The 15,725-nt window shown below is 36.8% G+C and overlaps 1 protein-coding gene across 31 annotated transcripts in view; it reads right to left on the reverse strand.

Moving 5' to 3' along the window:
- BPTF (bromodomain PHD finger transcription factor) overlaps positions 1–15,725 on the reverse strand; it is a 58,482-nt gene that overhangs the window by 3,398 nt on the left and 39,359 nt on the right. For 9 of the 31 annotated variants that reach the window (XM_050714318.1, XM_035558703.2, XM_035558692.2 and 6 more), the window contains 12 exons: positions 15,183–15,331; positions 14,630–14,753; positions 13,890–14,113; positions 12,327–12,549; positions 11,211–12,094; positions 10,301–10,383; positions 8,421–8,646; positions 7,644–7,999; positions 4,178–4,351; positions 3,120–3,312; positions 2,118–2,202; positions 417–603 (listed from right to left, as the gene is read on the reverse strand). In XM_050714318.1, the coding sequence (XP_050570275.1) occupies positions 417–603; positions 2,118–2,202; positions 3,120–3,312; positions 4,178–4,351; positions 7,644–7,999; positions 8,421–8,646; positions 10,301–10,383; positions 11,211–12,094; positions 12,327–12,549; positions 13,890–14,113; positions 14,630–14,753; positions 15,183–15,331 (2,908 nt within the window). The remainder of the gene's footprint in view (positions 1–416; positions 604–2,117; positions 2,203–3,119; positions 3,313–4,177; positions 4,352–7,643; positions 8,000–8,420; positions 8,647–10,300; positions 10,384–11,210; positions 12,095–12,326; positions 12,550–13,889; positions 14,114–14,629; positions 14,754–15,182; positions 15,332–15,725) is intronic. The other 22 variants (XM_035558713.2, XM_035558707.2, XM_035558702.2 and 19 more) reach the window with 7 other exon arrangements.

The raw sequence follows: 15,725 nt of genomic DNA on the forward strand, positions 1-15,725 counted from the left end.
AGATTGTCTCTTCTTAGCATCTGAAAAGGACTTAGAGCAGAGTAGAACGTAATCAAAACTTATTACAGCACAGTATATGCCCTGCTGAGAAATGGTTCTCATTTTAAGTTTTCTGCAGCAATGACTTAGTGTCATTCAATTTTTCTACACTGTACTTAATTTGTGTCTAACAGCTTATTTTGAGCAAACATTATCTCAAGTTACCTCATCAAAACGATATTTAAGCCTTAATTTTGACTGAGAGTAACAGTTGGCTATTATAGAAGAATTTTTTCTTCTTTCAAAAGAAAAGTAGTTGTCCAGGCAAGTGCATGGAGAGGCAAATCCCTGTGTGAATGTAGAGGTAAGCTTATAAAGGTATTAAGGAAGTTTCAGGGGACAAGAGAACATCTATGATTAGGAACACTTTAGCTTACCTGCTTGCCTTAAATCCTTTTAGTTTCTGTACAAAGAATGACTCAAGAACTTCTGCACATTGGTAAAAAGGGGAGTCACTTGGATTGTAGTAACGACAGTTATCAAAAATTTTGGTCATATCTGCCACAAACTCTGTGACCTTTTTGTAGTAACGTTTCAGTATTCTTTCTTCCATGGTGGCAAGGTCTTTAAAGAAACCAAAGATTATTAAAATGAGACATTTTCACCTTCAAGAGAAGTTTATGTTACCAGAAAACAAAGCCTATATAGGTTAGTTGTATTTCCAGGAGTTCTAGTTCTGACATGGTGACACCAGTAAATCTCCTGCAGAATAAGCACTTATGCGTGAATACGTCATGTGCAGCTAAATTAAAATCCACATATCAAAGTGACCTTGGAGAACCTGGGCTCTTTACAGGAAGCTATTTATTATTTCTGAAGAAATTAAGGAAAAAAATCCAGATTGTCTGACCCTTATACTTTATTTTCCTTACAGCCCTCACTTAGAGACATTTGTACATGCAATAGCTACCTATCTAATTGTTCTGATCATTTTTTATTTGAATTCATGACTTGCTTTGAATCAATTATCAGTTTTCACAGGAATATGCACATTACCACATGGGACAAATGAAACAGATTTCAAGTGCAGGATCATGCAAAATGCTAGTACTTTCACTCTTACCAACTAGACGCATTAATGTGACAGGAATAGCAAAGTGGGCAGTAATTATTCTATTTTAATGGAAATGTAAATTAAAAAGAGGAAGAGGAATGAGAGCTGAATTATAAACATAGCTGTCCAAATGTATAGTTGCACTTGTAGGTGGAAAAACCGTAACTTGCCTTTGGAAAATGCCCTTAAAATGCTTACTTTCAAATGTCAGTTATGTCAGAAAACATGAAAACAGGTGGACTGGATTACCTAGTGTATTTTATGTGTGCATATTTACTTGTAATACTTAGAAGTGTATTTTCCTGCCAGATAAATGTGAAAGGGCTAAAAGCACTTTTGTTTACTTCATTCAACCATCATATGCTTAATTGTATTACAATTTCAGCTTTCCTTATAAAACTTTAACCCATCAATTATGTAATTCAAGTTGGTTAGCAGTTTCATAATAGCACGGCCTAAAACTCTGAAACAGAAAAATGACAGTTACTAAGCAAAATATTATTTTCAGTCAATTTACTACAGCTCTGCCAGGATACCAAATTTAACTTTCCTATTTCTGTGGTTAGTCAGGAGTAGGTGAGAAAACTCAAATGATGCACCAGCTCTCATCTAAAAAAATGAAAACTTACTGGTTCTGTAACTGGACGGAAAGGAACAGCTAGTAACATCATTTCTTGCACGAGGCAGATTTTCCTATGAGGTTTCACATTCAAGCGTCCATCTAGCTAACTGGTGAGGTTTGATGAGACCAGAATAAAAACCCTAAGGCTACAACATCTCTTCCACTTCTTCCACATATGCAACATTTAAACCAATTTTTGTTCATATAGCTTTAAATTACGAATAATAAAAAATTTAGTATGTCAATGAGACATCACACTCTCAGTTCACCTGACTAAAAAAAACTGTATCCTGCAAAACATATCTTCAAGATCCCCAAATGGAAATTGTCAGTGGGCAATGAACTTGATATTCAGAATCCCAAGTCTACTCACTCATCACGATATTACTCAGAAACACTTACCCATTGGTTCTTTAATAACACCATAATAATCTGGTGCATCATTGGGATCTACCGGTTCTAAGAACGGCCATGCCATCTTGTGAGCCTGTCAGGAAAACAAGATGTAATTACAAAAAGATTAAGTTAAATTAGTACCATTTAGTAGCTAAACATTTTCATTAAACTTTTATCTGTCGGGGTCTAGAACTGAATTTAAGGAAGAAATGCAGCATTACATGAAAAGGTATACAGCCTTCCAGATAAGAACTAGCTAATGTTTTAAAGCTCAGTGTGGGAGACTGAGTGGTTGGTCTTCACAACAGGAAATAATGTGAAATTCAGAGGTGACGGAATACTGTACAGAACAGGCTGCCTACAGAAGTACGTTACGAATCTACTGACAGAGCTTAGCACTTCACACCTAGAAACAGGCCATGATTTGCACTTTCAAGTACTCTAGAATTCGTTTGTTTTCATACATATCTGTAAAATACAGGACAATGCTAAATATTACTCACGATTTTAAAGCATTTTAATAAAAGAATTGTGTAGTAATATAAATTCTTTATAGTAATAGCTGAAAAGACGTATTTGGTAGTGGTGGATAAGCCAAAATATAATGTAACAGACTCATACAGGTCTTATCATCAATTAGTATGCCATCACTTACATGCTGATAACTAATTTGAGAACAGAAGTTTGCAACTTCTGTATCTGCTGGTGGCAGCTAGGCTACCATTCTGCCTTTTCATATTCTAAGTAAACCTATTTCCTTTGAAAGCCTTCCACTGTAGAGATCGCTCACTGACTCTGAAGCAGTGATATCCTAATTACAAATATTCTTCAGCACAGTAATGCCAAGTCAAGTTTCCAGCTGACACAGCATTGCTCAAAAAATAAAGGCCTTGCTGTTTCCTTTAAAAAAAAAATCCAACAGGAAGAGAAATCAAAACATACTCTGAGATTCACTAGCTATGTCTTACACAGTAAAGCATTCCACTTCGCTGCAATTTTTACTCTCACCTGTAAAGAACGTAACACTCTTCTCAAACCTTCATAATCTTTATCAGTTAGCGGACTGAGCACAGTCATGGCATCTTCTGTGGACTGGCATTGTGGACACACATATTCATCAATGAGATCTGCCTCACTTTGTAAAATGCCAACACAGCGCCCATGATACCAGTTCTGACATCGGTCGCAGCCAATGTAAAATCTGCAAGATCCAAAAAAAAAGTTAGTGACTTGATTTACTTAATTTAAAGGGTACACTTAAAAACATAAACCTGCAATCCCTTGCACACAAGCAGATACTTGGCACGATGAAATAGAACAGCATAATATGTGACATTTTATATTGACAAATTCTAATTACGCTATTCAAACTGCTTTTGTATTTACAAACAGGCTAAGCTACAGACCATTTCAAAATTAGTTACTAAATTTTATACTAGGCACTTTCAAGCATTCAAGGTTTCAAAAACCACTCGTCTGCTTTAGAGGTGAAAGGAACAGTGTAATGCCAGAAGTCTCACCCAACCAGTATTCCAAAACAATTCAAGGTACATATTGTGCAAACTGGACTACAACTAGGGCTCCTGTTTCACTCTGTACAAACATTTTTCATAGGGAAGCATCAGTTGTGCAGTTAAATACTGAAGGGGGAATTTATGACCCAAAACCTTACAAAAAGAGATACCAACCATACATCCCCACACGAAAATTATGCTTTCTATCCAGATCAGACTATAGTACAAAAAAATCCACTGTATACTACATTTGTCTTTTAATCTAATTCTCCCTTTAAAAAAAAAAAAGAAAAATAAATAAATCAATCCCAATGTAAAGCACATTGCGTTTTTAAGAGAAACATTTTGACCACCTTGAAAACGTCACTTTTCCTACATATTTACCGCATAAAAACATTTTGGAAAGGAAGACAATTACTGCAAAGGAATTTCTATTATGAATGAATACAATATATGCAGAATAACTTCTTTTTGCTTTGTAAGGAACAGGTAACCAAAGTCAGAGCAGTTTGCTACCTAAACATTAAATAAGAGGTTCTTATCAGAACTCACTGTGACTCATCATAAGGTGTTCTGCAGATACAGTACAATTCCTCACTGCTGCCCTCTTGTGCCCGTTTACAATCATTACAGATGTACACATCCATTTTCTTAGCCTCCTTTTCTGTGATGCCAACACATTCTCCATGATACCAGTTAGTACAAAGATCACAGCCAATATAGAACCTAAAAGTATTCACAATGAAAATGACAATGTAATTGTCATTTCAAATGGCATGGCACTTTTCCCTGCATTTCTCTCTGTTGCACTTTCTTGCTGGCCTACTTTGTCTCATTTTCCCTGCTTCCTAGCATTCTAGCCTTACAAGCTAACATCTCATGCTGCAGCTATACTGTCAATAAGGTCACTTGGGTCAATTTTAAACTGTCAGTTCATTAAAATTCACAGCAATATGTAACCAGACTTTGACAAAGCTGGGCTAAAAACGTGTCTCCAATGTGCGTGTGAAAAACTGTAAAAGGCACAAAAAGACAAGGCCAAAGAAAAAGATTTACATTTTCAAAACTGTAGCTCAAAAGCCACTTAAACATTTCTTTAACATTTGAAAATGTAGGTCTCAGTTAATTTAAAAAACAAAAGCAAAGCGCAAACACCAACTAGGAGTTACAAGTATACTACAAAGAACATGCATACCAGCCATGTGTAGGATACATATTGGTATAACATGATACGAAAGAAAATTGTGTCAGGACATGGTTGTCATAATTGTAATTGGGGGAGGGGAGTGGGGGGGGATGCCTGAAAAAGAGATATTCAGCTACTCAGAACTGCAGCAAATTGGTATGTTGACCATTCTTCAGAGAATGACGTCTGCTCTCAGACAGCTACGTGACGGAACCAGATATGGTATGACACAAAGTGAAGGGAACCAGGTACAGAATCATGTGAATGGGACCTTGCACAGAATGATGTGAGAAAACTGTAAAATATTATGCAAGGATGTTTGACATTTTGTGTATGGATACCTCAAAACATACCTGTGACTCATGACAATCAACCAGATGGACAAAGTTACACATTCATTCTCTCTGCCTAAGCAAAAGCAAGCTGACTCAACCTCTACCTTCGTAAATTTGAAAGACCATCAAGCTCCTGCAATATGTTGATTTATCAGTTACTGTGCCCCTAGCCTGTCAGTCTATAAACACCAACCACCATACAACAGTAACAGGACAGCAGCTAGAAACTGTTCCACAAAGCAAGCACCTCTGATTTCTTGGATGTCTGCCCCGGACACTCTGAAACTGTCCCTGCTCTTACTTTTCAGTCAGACGAATCCTAAAAACTGAACAAACCAACCTTCCATAAAGGACAGCTAGGATACATCTCCTCCTAATTACTCAACAACAACTCAGTCTAGGTCCTTTTCCCAAAAGGGACCAGGCCTAGTTGCTCCTGTCTAGAGACAGATGCTAAACCTTGCCACTAGAACACTGAGCAGGCTTCACATTAACGAATTGGTTGGAATATAAATAGGAATCTTCAGAGGATATACCCTTATTGACCATCCTCAGAAACAACACGAGCAAAACTACAACCCTGGTACGGAACAAGTGAGAACTAAATATAAGAGAATTATAATAAAATAAACAACATGCAGAATGACCTTTGTCGATTTACTACATCCTAATGAACAGATAGGGCATCTGTAACATACTACAAATTATCTTTTCAAGCTGCACATCTGTCTTCTTTAAGGTAGAAAGTAGACACCAGCACAAAGAGGAGTATCTGATGCCTACCAGCGTGTGTATGCACCTACACACATATAAAAATGTTTCCCAGGATATTGTTTTAAAATTTGCCTAATCATTTTCCAAATAGGAAAATGATCTAGTTTAATGAAACAGTCACCATTTGTAAGAACATAACATTTGGAATTTACAAGATGAGCAGCAGAACTGAATCATATTGCTAAGGATACTGCAAAGTTATTAACATTTCCTTGTCTTGAAATTTTATTCCCTGCGTTTAAGCATAATTCTTAATTCAAGCCACCAAAATTCACTCTGACCACATTTTTCATTGTCCTACTCAAAAGCCCACTGAGGTCAAATGACAATTCAATTCTTTAGCTCATAAGATGAGGTGAACAAATTCTATTTTTGTGACAATTCTATTGCTTACTAACAACAAAGTGCTAATACAGACCTGCGCTCAGCATCACAACAAAATGAGAACGCGTATCCTCCTAGGTTTTCTGTCATTTAGTAAACTTAATACAACACTTCAAGTGAGATAGGTGAGATTCACATCCCTTAGAAATAAAGAATTATGAACCAGGGTACCAGAAGTCTGCCATTTACAGAGTGATGGCAGCACAGATAGTCTACAATTTCTCACACTGATATAATACTGTAATGGTCAGAGTTATTGAACACCACCGAAGGTAGAGAAAAAAAGGCCTCAACTTCATTTAAAAATAACAGTGATTTTAAAAAAACAGGCTAGAAGGAACTTCAGGAGATCCTCTAGTCCTCACCCTAAATTTGGGATTAAGAACCATTCCTGGAGTGAAAACACTACTCCACCCCTATGGTTCATTTGTGTTAGCAGGATTTAAACCACCACCAAAGGGTATCAACTAATACCTTTTGGTATTGTCACTCGTTGAGCAGATAAATACTCCCTTGGAACTGAAGTCAAATTTATTTCACATAGATCTCTACATGGCTATCAAACGTTAACCATTACTAACTAACAATGTTAGTCACTTCTAGCTTAAGCGGGAACGCATAACACTATCCCACTGCAATCCACTCAATCTTCTACGACTACTTAGTAAATTTCTTTGCAAACTTTGTATGTAGCAATTCCTCTTTCAGAGGAATATTCTTCCTTGCGCATGGCCACAATCAAACCACAGAGAACCGCAGTTTTCACTTTGTCAAATGCTCGCGTGTTCAATTTTTGACCAAACCTGGGACACATGCTGTAACACATGAAAACCATTTCTACCTGAAACACTGTCCAAAGTGAAGCACAGTCCAGTAACTTGGAAACCCCTTTACTGGCTAGCGATTTACCAAAAAACCACAACCCACCATTTATTGGAAGACGGTACCAAAGCTATTTCTAATGAACATCGGACACCTGTTCATAGGAAATTGCTCAAACCAAATTGTCACTTGCTTCCGAGGCAGAGGCAAACGGCAAAAGAAAGAATAACAGAGCGGAGGAAAAGAAAATAAAAAAAAGAGTATGTGCATGTCAGACAGAAAGGTCATACAATGGAAACATGCAAACAAGTAAAAATATAAATCACGTACGTTAATAATATAAATCAAGTATGTTAATAGTTTTGTAACTGCTAGCGGAAAAGAGAAACTTTATACCTTAGTGATCACTGCAATAACACCTGATACTCTATCTCCAGTTCTAGAACTAACACTACCAGCTAAATACTAACCTAAATCTAACAATCCACAGTAAAAGCCCAAGGTGTTCACTACTCACTTAGACTCATCGTAAGGCGTTTTACAGATGCAGTAAAGCTTTGTGTCCTTCTTTGTTTCCTTTGAGGTAGTAGAAATCATTTTCTTTTTCTTGGACTTGGAAGCTGACGAGTCTCTCTCCTCATCTCGCTTTCTCTTCTGGGAGGATACTGGCATTGGGACCGTGGTGGAGGAGGAGGAGGTGACGCTGGCTGCATGTTGCTGCGGTGGTGGTGGCAGTGGTGGCGGCGGTGGTGGTGGGGTGGCAGCGGCTGCTGCTGCAGCTGCCGCTGCTGCGGCTGCTGCTGCTGCAGCAGCAGCTGCCTGGGCTTTTTCTTTTTCTTTCTTAATTTTAGTCAAGTCTCTCTTTAGCTCCTCCTGAAGTACATTAAATGGATAAATAGAGAGGGTGGCACTTCATATGATTATTCCAGGACAGAATTTAAAATCTAGACATAAATCCCCATGAATGATCAAAAGAAAATAACATAAGCCATTTAAATGTACACATTTTTAAAATATATACAACCTACAATTCATACAACATTAACAGGTGACACTCTTGGCTTACTATGACCCATTGGCTGCAATATATCAGAATCTGTTTCAGGAAACAAGTTAATTTCATCACAGATGAGAAACAAAAAGCATGAAACAGACATCTACTACCTCTGCATAGATCCACGCATACAAAACCAGAACTTCCTCCTATGTTTCCTTAAAAGCACACTGAGAAAACGTGAAGTTAACACGTGTCCCCACCTTAAAATCAAATTAGTTTGAGAACAACTGTCCTTACCTGCACTTCAATTTGTAGTTCTTTGTCCAGAAGTGCTCTCTTTTTCAATATTTCAGCTTTCAGCTGTTCTTTATGCTTGAAAAGTAGAGCTGACAACTTGGAAGCATTCTGTTTACTACGCTTCTGTTCCACACTCTCTTCTCGCTTTCGTTTCTTAGCTGCCTGCTTTTCTTCTTTATCTATCTTATCCAGAATATATTTCATCACTTGGTTGCATACAATCATTCTGGTGATGAAGGAAAGAAAAAGTACATTGTGCTGAGCTGCCTATTAATTCCCAGTTGAGAACGCAGAATAATATTTTGTCTAGTCTCTGCAAGTTGCAAGCTAAATTATTACATTTCTTAAAACATAAATGGTAAATTTAATAACATGTTATTCCCACTCATTCTTATTTACTAGATCACCCCTTTGAGAGATCAAGTCAATAGTTTGATTAAAGAGGGTTGGTCCCAGTTTCACTTAACTGATTTGAGTACTAATCATTCCTCCCCTTACCCTGTAAAACCCCAAACAAGGCTTAGATTTCAGAATGATCAGAGATATTTTCACTGAGTTCAGTTTCCACAAACACATTTGAAAGAGCTTTTATTTATTTATATATTTTAAATTCTGATGTAGGATAAAAGCAAGTTGGAAACCTATAACCTGTTCGAAAACATAAATTTTTACCCTCTACTGAGCACCAAATATTACAAAGTTTTTGTGTTTTGGCATGAGGATTGACAAATATTTTTCAGCTTATAGAACTGAATATAAAACAGTTCCAAATTTCCTCACTGCTGACAACTCACAGTTCCTTTTTCATGTTTGTTGTACACCCAACTACAAATCTCGTTTCCTGCTCGCTTATTCTGTACATTTCACTTTTGCTTTATATTTCAAGCATATGAAAGTGTTTTGATTTCCCTTTCTGTTCTATTTTAAACTTTCTAGAAAACTAGAAAAAAAAAGTAAGATACCCAAAGTAAATTTCTGGAAGAGAAAAACTCAGTGAGAAGGAAAGACAACTGTATAATGGACCAAGCTAGTTAGCACTTTTTTTTTTTTTTTTAAAGACTGACAGAAATCCAAGTCAAAATATCAACTTGGCTATCTGACACCATTAAATGAAAAGTATATGACAACACTTTTTTTTATTTTTTTATGAAATTGTGAAGCAAGTAGCACTTAGTGGTACTGTTGTAATCAACTAAAAGCTTGTACTCTGATTTGATGATCAAAATTATATAAAAATGCTACTTTTTTCTTACTAGCTGACAACACACACTTGCAGTTATCCAACTGAAACAACTACATGAGTAAGGCGATGTCAAGATAACCTTAAGACTATTGGCAAACACTTCAATTTTGTGTTTAGCAGCTTCAGGTGTGAAATATCTTAGCTTGTTGATTAGTACTATCTTCTAACTCTTCAATTCCTTCTGCAGAGTGGGATGTGGGATGTACAGAATTAAAATGAGACAAAGTAATGCCAACGGACAAAAATGGAAATAAACCACCACGATAAAGGACAGACAAAAACCAGGATTTTCTGCAACAGAATGGTTCATTCTCCATTCCATGATCTTTAAGGATGGTTTTTACCTTGAATTTAAAAATTGCAGTCAGCTTCAGACACAAGCATGCAACACTTCACTTTAAAAACACATAATTACAGTGAAATTGAGAATATAGAGGATTAAATTATTTAAAGTTAAGAACATCATTTTGAGTTACAGCTCTCACCAACTACTTTCAAGTGTTACTTTAACCAACTTTTAAATAGCAAAGTCTCTTCAAGAAAGTTTTTACAAATCAGTGTCTTATTATACACCATTAAATGATGTTCTAAATGGAAAAACTTCCACATCTAAAGTTGCACCATGATCAATATTCACCTCTGATTTTCTTCTCTCTCAGCTGGAGTCAGGGTCTTCTTTTGTTTCAAGTGTTCTATGACAGCATTCTGTTTCATAACCACCTGTAGAATGATAGAGAATCCAAAATAAAATATGAAAACTTTGGCCAGTGTTTCACAATACTACTGGGAGAACCAGGACATTTCCTAAGATAAAGGAAAAAACTGAAGTATTATTTATTTCAGTAAGTGACAACATGAAATGAATTTTATCAGGGCAGTACTTGTTTAAAGCAATTATTTGAAATTTTAAAGTTTTAAAAATGAAATTAAAAATTAATGCCACCTCCACCCCACAGAGTAGGATACTTTCCTTACGCAGAGTTTAAACCTAGGGACTAAATGTAATTTGACAATATTTCTTCAGTGACTGTTTTTTTTTTTTTTTTAAGGTAAGAATCTATTTTATATATATATATATATATATATATATATATATATATATATATACACATACATACACACACACATATATGTTGGTTTTTGTTTGTTTTTAAAGCCCCGCAGCCATCCAACAGCATTACATTTCAGATACCTCTTTGAAACCTCAGTTCCCTATAGTAGGCAACGAAAGTACTGTACTTGTGTTCTGGACATCAGCTCTCCTGTCTATAACCTATCTTTTCTGAACTGAGAATAAAGATATATTGTCCCAGCAGCTAGTGTTAAGTTGAATCAAGGTGCCAGAAGACTGCAAACATCATACAATTGACTTGATGTGCTGAATTAACTTAGAATATTTAATTAAATTGCCAAAACCAATCGTGCACTAACTTTGAAAGAATCAAATTAACTGCCTATCAAATGTATTAACATCGGTAACAAGAACAGGCATTTAAAATGAGATTTCTTTCATTAATTAAGTTTTAATTTCCTTCTGTTAACTTTACCTGTTTCTGGATAATGTCACTTTGATTAGAAGCCTGAAGGGTGTGCTCACGTTTAATTTCTATCTGTTGCTGCTTTTTCTTCTGTTGCTGCTCTCTGAGCTGCTGAACTCTCTGCAGCTGCTCCTGAACACTAGCTGCTTGTACTGTTACCACATTCTGAATCTGGTGAGCCTGTACTGGGCTAGTTTGTTGAATCTGAATAGGTAACTGAAGCTTGATCTGCTGGGGCACACTGCCTTGTTGGGCTTGTATCTGAGCCACAACATGTGACTGAAGCTGAGAGAGAACTTGGACTTGTTGCTGAAGCTGAGGCACTGTAATAACTTTTGTTGGAGGCTGCTGAAGTTGCAGCTGAGGACGAGTTGGGGATTGCACAGGAACCTGATTTAAACTTTGAGTAGTTGGAAGGGTTGAGACCGAAGTCTGAACCTGAGGTTGTGATTGCTGCAGCTGAGCTTGAATTTGTATGGGAGCATGGGGCTGCATCTGAATCTGTTGTTGGGTTGTAGTCTGCACCTGAGCTGGTTGCTGAGGCTGGCCTTGGGACTGGCCTTGTGGAAGGATTGCAGTCTGCGGCTGACTCGGGACTTGCGCTGGAGATTGCCCTTGAGCCTGGGTCTGTGCTGGCGACTGAACTGGAGATTTAGACGATTGTGCTTCAGGCGTGACTGGAGAGTCAACAGATGCTGGAGTTTGAGAGTCAGGCTGGGTCTGAGTTTCAGGCTGAAGTGGTGGCTGTGGTGCCTGCGGCTGGGCTGGGGTCACAGGCTGAGCGCTCTGATTCTGCGCTTGAGGCTGGGCTTGCTGCTGACTCTGAGGCTGTGGCTGAACTGGCGGCAGCACTGATGTTGGCTGTGTCTGTGGAGCTTGTTTCTGTTCTGTAGCTGTTCAGGATTAAAACAAATATTTCGCTCACTTCAAATGACAAGTCTATGAGCCTTACTAAGGTGAACACTTTAAAAGTACTGTATATTTCTATGCAGAAAGAGCAAAATATTTCTTGGCTTATAATGTTTCTAACAAATTTACTTTTATAAGATACCTTCTCCAACTGCACAAAAACTCCGGTGTAACCTAAATGGAAGTTTTTTTTCTGCTGAACAGAACAATGCTTACCTGAGGTTGAAGTGGAAACTGTTGTTGTGGTTGTGCTAGCTGTAGTAGCAGCTGCTGGTAGTGGGGTGAAAAGGAATCTCTGAATTGTACCATTTGGCATAGCTGCTTGCATAAGCTGTTGTCCTGGACCAGGTATTACAGTCACACCCTGAGGGATTAATTGTAATTGACCAGTAGTTTGACCTTGTCCCTGAATTACCACAGTTAATCCTTGACTGCCACCCTGAAAAAAAGTTAATATTGATGTATTAGTGATACAATTCTTAGAAAGACCTTCCTCAAAATCAGAAGAATTAGGGTTTTATATTTCAGAGGTCAATACTTTTACCATCTGAGATCATGAAATAGTAAAATATTCTTCCAACAGTTCTATCAACAGATTACTGGGCTGGGGTTAGTAACAAATATTTTCACCCAAATATTAACAAGAATCCTAGCCAGAAAGCAGCTAAAATGGAAAATCTTTGTTCCTAGAATTTAAAAGCAATGCAGAGCATGGATAATTTTAGACATTAATCGCTTCCTCAAGAATCCCAACCATTTTATGTAAAAATTCTCTGCAGTGCAAAGGTTTTCTCAGTGCCTATCAGATCCTGCCCAACCGTGAGCTTCCATGACTGACTGTTCAGTTTGTAATGTGTTGTAAATTTCTGTTGCTTAAGCTGACACTCTGGATACCAGATTTCCAGATATCACTAGTGTATGCAGAAATAGCTAGGCTTTCATAAAGATCAGATAAAATTTAATAATTACAATGATTTTAAGAAGATATGAATGGTCCATCTCAGGACAGTGCTCTCAGTTAAAATAGAGAGGGCAGGGTATCACCACAACACCTAGATGCTTATTTACACATTTTGTGATCCCATAGAACAGAATGAGGTCCCTACAGAAATTCTTCTGAGTCTTGCAGAATGGAAATGAACTCTCTGACTCTTGTACGTAGAAAAATCTAAACTGACCACAAGCAGCCCGTACACTATAAAGACATACATTCTATAAATATTTTTTAAGAATAGTTATTATGGTAATTCACAGAAGCCTATATTTACCCTATGCATGGTTCTAAATTTATTTTTTGCCTAAATTTATTTTTCTGCTTCATGATTTGAGCAGAAGCTCTAAGAATTTCCTCCTCCAGTTCCAGAGACTTTTTCTTCTGAGACTCTTTCTTCTGAGACTGAGAACAACACAAATCAAAACCAAATCTTCATACGACATCAAAAGACAAGGAACAAACAATATGTTCTGAATGTTTAAAAAATAGGCCATAAAAAGAATAATTACATCCCTTACTGCTGTTAAGGGAAAGATATTTTTTCTATACTGCTAATTTTTCCTAATGCTAGTTATACTACTAAGGAATACAATATGAAGAGATACACTATGTATGCTTCTTTCAGTCTGTAATTATGCTATCAGTTATCCTAAATGAAGGCTGAAGCATAACCAAGAACGTAAAATTATGAGCAGATACACTACACTGCTGAAATCAAGAGCTCTGGGAAAACGTATTGAAAGCATCAGCACATTTTCATGCTCAGAGGATCTAAAATATTTTACCTGTCCTTGTGTTAGTTGTGTGAGTTGGGCCATAGTAAGTTTCACTTGTCCCTGCTGAGGTCGAGGGGGCTGCGATGTGGTTTGTGGCTGTATTTGCTGAGGTGGTGTTCCAGGACTTGTTACTGTCTTCTGTCCAGAACTGGAAGAAGCTGTGCTGGTACTAGAAACTGCTGTTGAGACAGGCTGACCTCTGATTATCTGAGTCACCACCTGCTGTGTCTGACCTGTAAGAGAGCAATTTGTGATAAAAAAAATGTGTTTCCAATATTTCAGCCATTAGCACTGCAAACCTCTGAACCACAACTTCTTGCAATAGTGTATTATCAAACAAGTGAAGCAAGCATTCCAAGTTGCACATAAATTTCCATTAGAAACCATTTCTGTGATTGAAAAAAGTCTACAAAATGTTTCCATTTTCATTCAAGTAATGTACTTACGAGGAACTTCAAACACAGCTTTCTTTTTTAAAAAAATTAAAAGGTTCTCTCAATACAAAGTTGTTCTAAACTTTTTTCTTCCAAACAAATGGACTTAATTTTAACCCGTACATTTCCCAATATTGATGGTTAAAACTTACAAAGCCTGCAACCAACATATTTAAAAGCCAAAAAAAAGCACTTGTTAGAAGTCAAGCACTGAAATGAAATATTTTTGCATCGTGACATATGATGCAGAAAGTATTTATAAAGAAACAAACCATGGATTTTGCTCTGGATATTTAAATATCAAAATGAACCTACTGGCTGGAAGAATACCTTGTTGCACCACTAGAGGTGTTCGAATGATGGTCTTTCCAAGTGTTGACTGCTGAAGTGGTGTTCGTATTACTGTCATACCAGGACGGAGTGGTGTCCCTTGCATTACCTATATACATCAAAATGGAGAGCATACGTAAGCTTATAGGGATGTATCCCCCCCGGTTCTTTTAAGTAGTTTTTTTTTCTTCTTCTCATTTCTTATTATGTTAAAAGAAGATGCAAGTAAATCCAGTATTTTTTCCACTTATGCCCACACTGCAAAGGCTTACCAAGTTCTAAGACATTAATTTTTCAAATCAGAGAGAACTGATGTACCTCCTGGGAATAAAGAATCCATTAACGTTATTTCTGATTACTTCTATTTATTTTTCTTCACAGAAAATAATATATATATATATGTTGAAATAATAATAATAATAATATATGTTGAAAAGTGACTATAAATAACTATTATATATTAGTTATAACTTCTGCCACTAACTTAAAATATACACATCCTAAATTTTTGCATTAAATAATCAGAAAAACATCTTACTTGTGAAGTACTTGTTGTTCCTACAGTCCCTGTGGTATTTGGCCTAATTGTTACAGTTGCTGTCCTTGGCTGGAATGAAGTGAATGTTTGACTTGCACCTGTTGTTGATGGAATGATGCCCAATACCTTTTGCTGAACTTGAACAACACCTAAATAAAGTAAAATTGAGAATTCATTAGTAACATAATTGCCAGCAAAAGAAGTAAATACAACTCCAGGGTGGCATTTAGAAACCAGTCTCCAGGTTTCTAGAACACCTTTGAGTCTTTTAACACTTCCTGGGAGAAGCTTTGACACATTGTAAACAGAAGCAGCATTATACTTTCAGCTACATTTGGAGTTAGGCAACAGGTATTTTAGAAAAGATTAAGGAAAGAGTGAATCTTCATAAAGATCAGTTTGATGGTAACTGCAAACAAGTCCTTGCATGACAAGGTGCCACAAAGTTAGTATTATACAACCATTAAGCAAAAGTTACAGTGATTCATTTAAAAAGGAGGAGACCAGTTTAAGCTTTTCACCTACAAGCTCATGGTGCCAAAG

This window comes from Cygnus atratus, chromosome 18 (assembly GCF_013377495.2).
Source record: "Cygnus atratus isolate AKBS03 ecotype Queensland, Australia chromosome 18, CAtr_DNAZoo_HiC_assembly, whole genome shotgun sequence".
Taxonomy (NCBI): domain Eukaryota; kingdom Metazoa; phylum Chordata; class Aves; order Anseriformes; family Anatidae; genus Cygnus; species Cygnus atratus.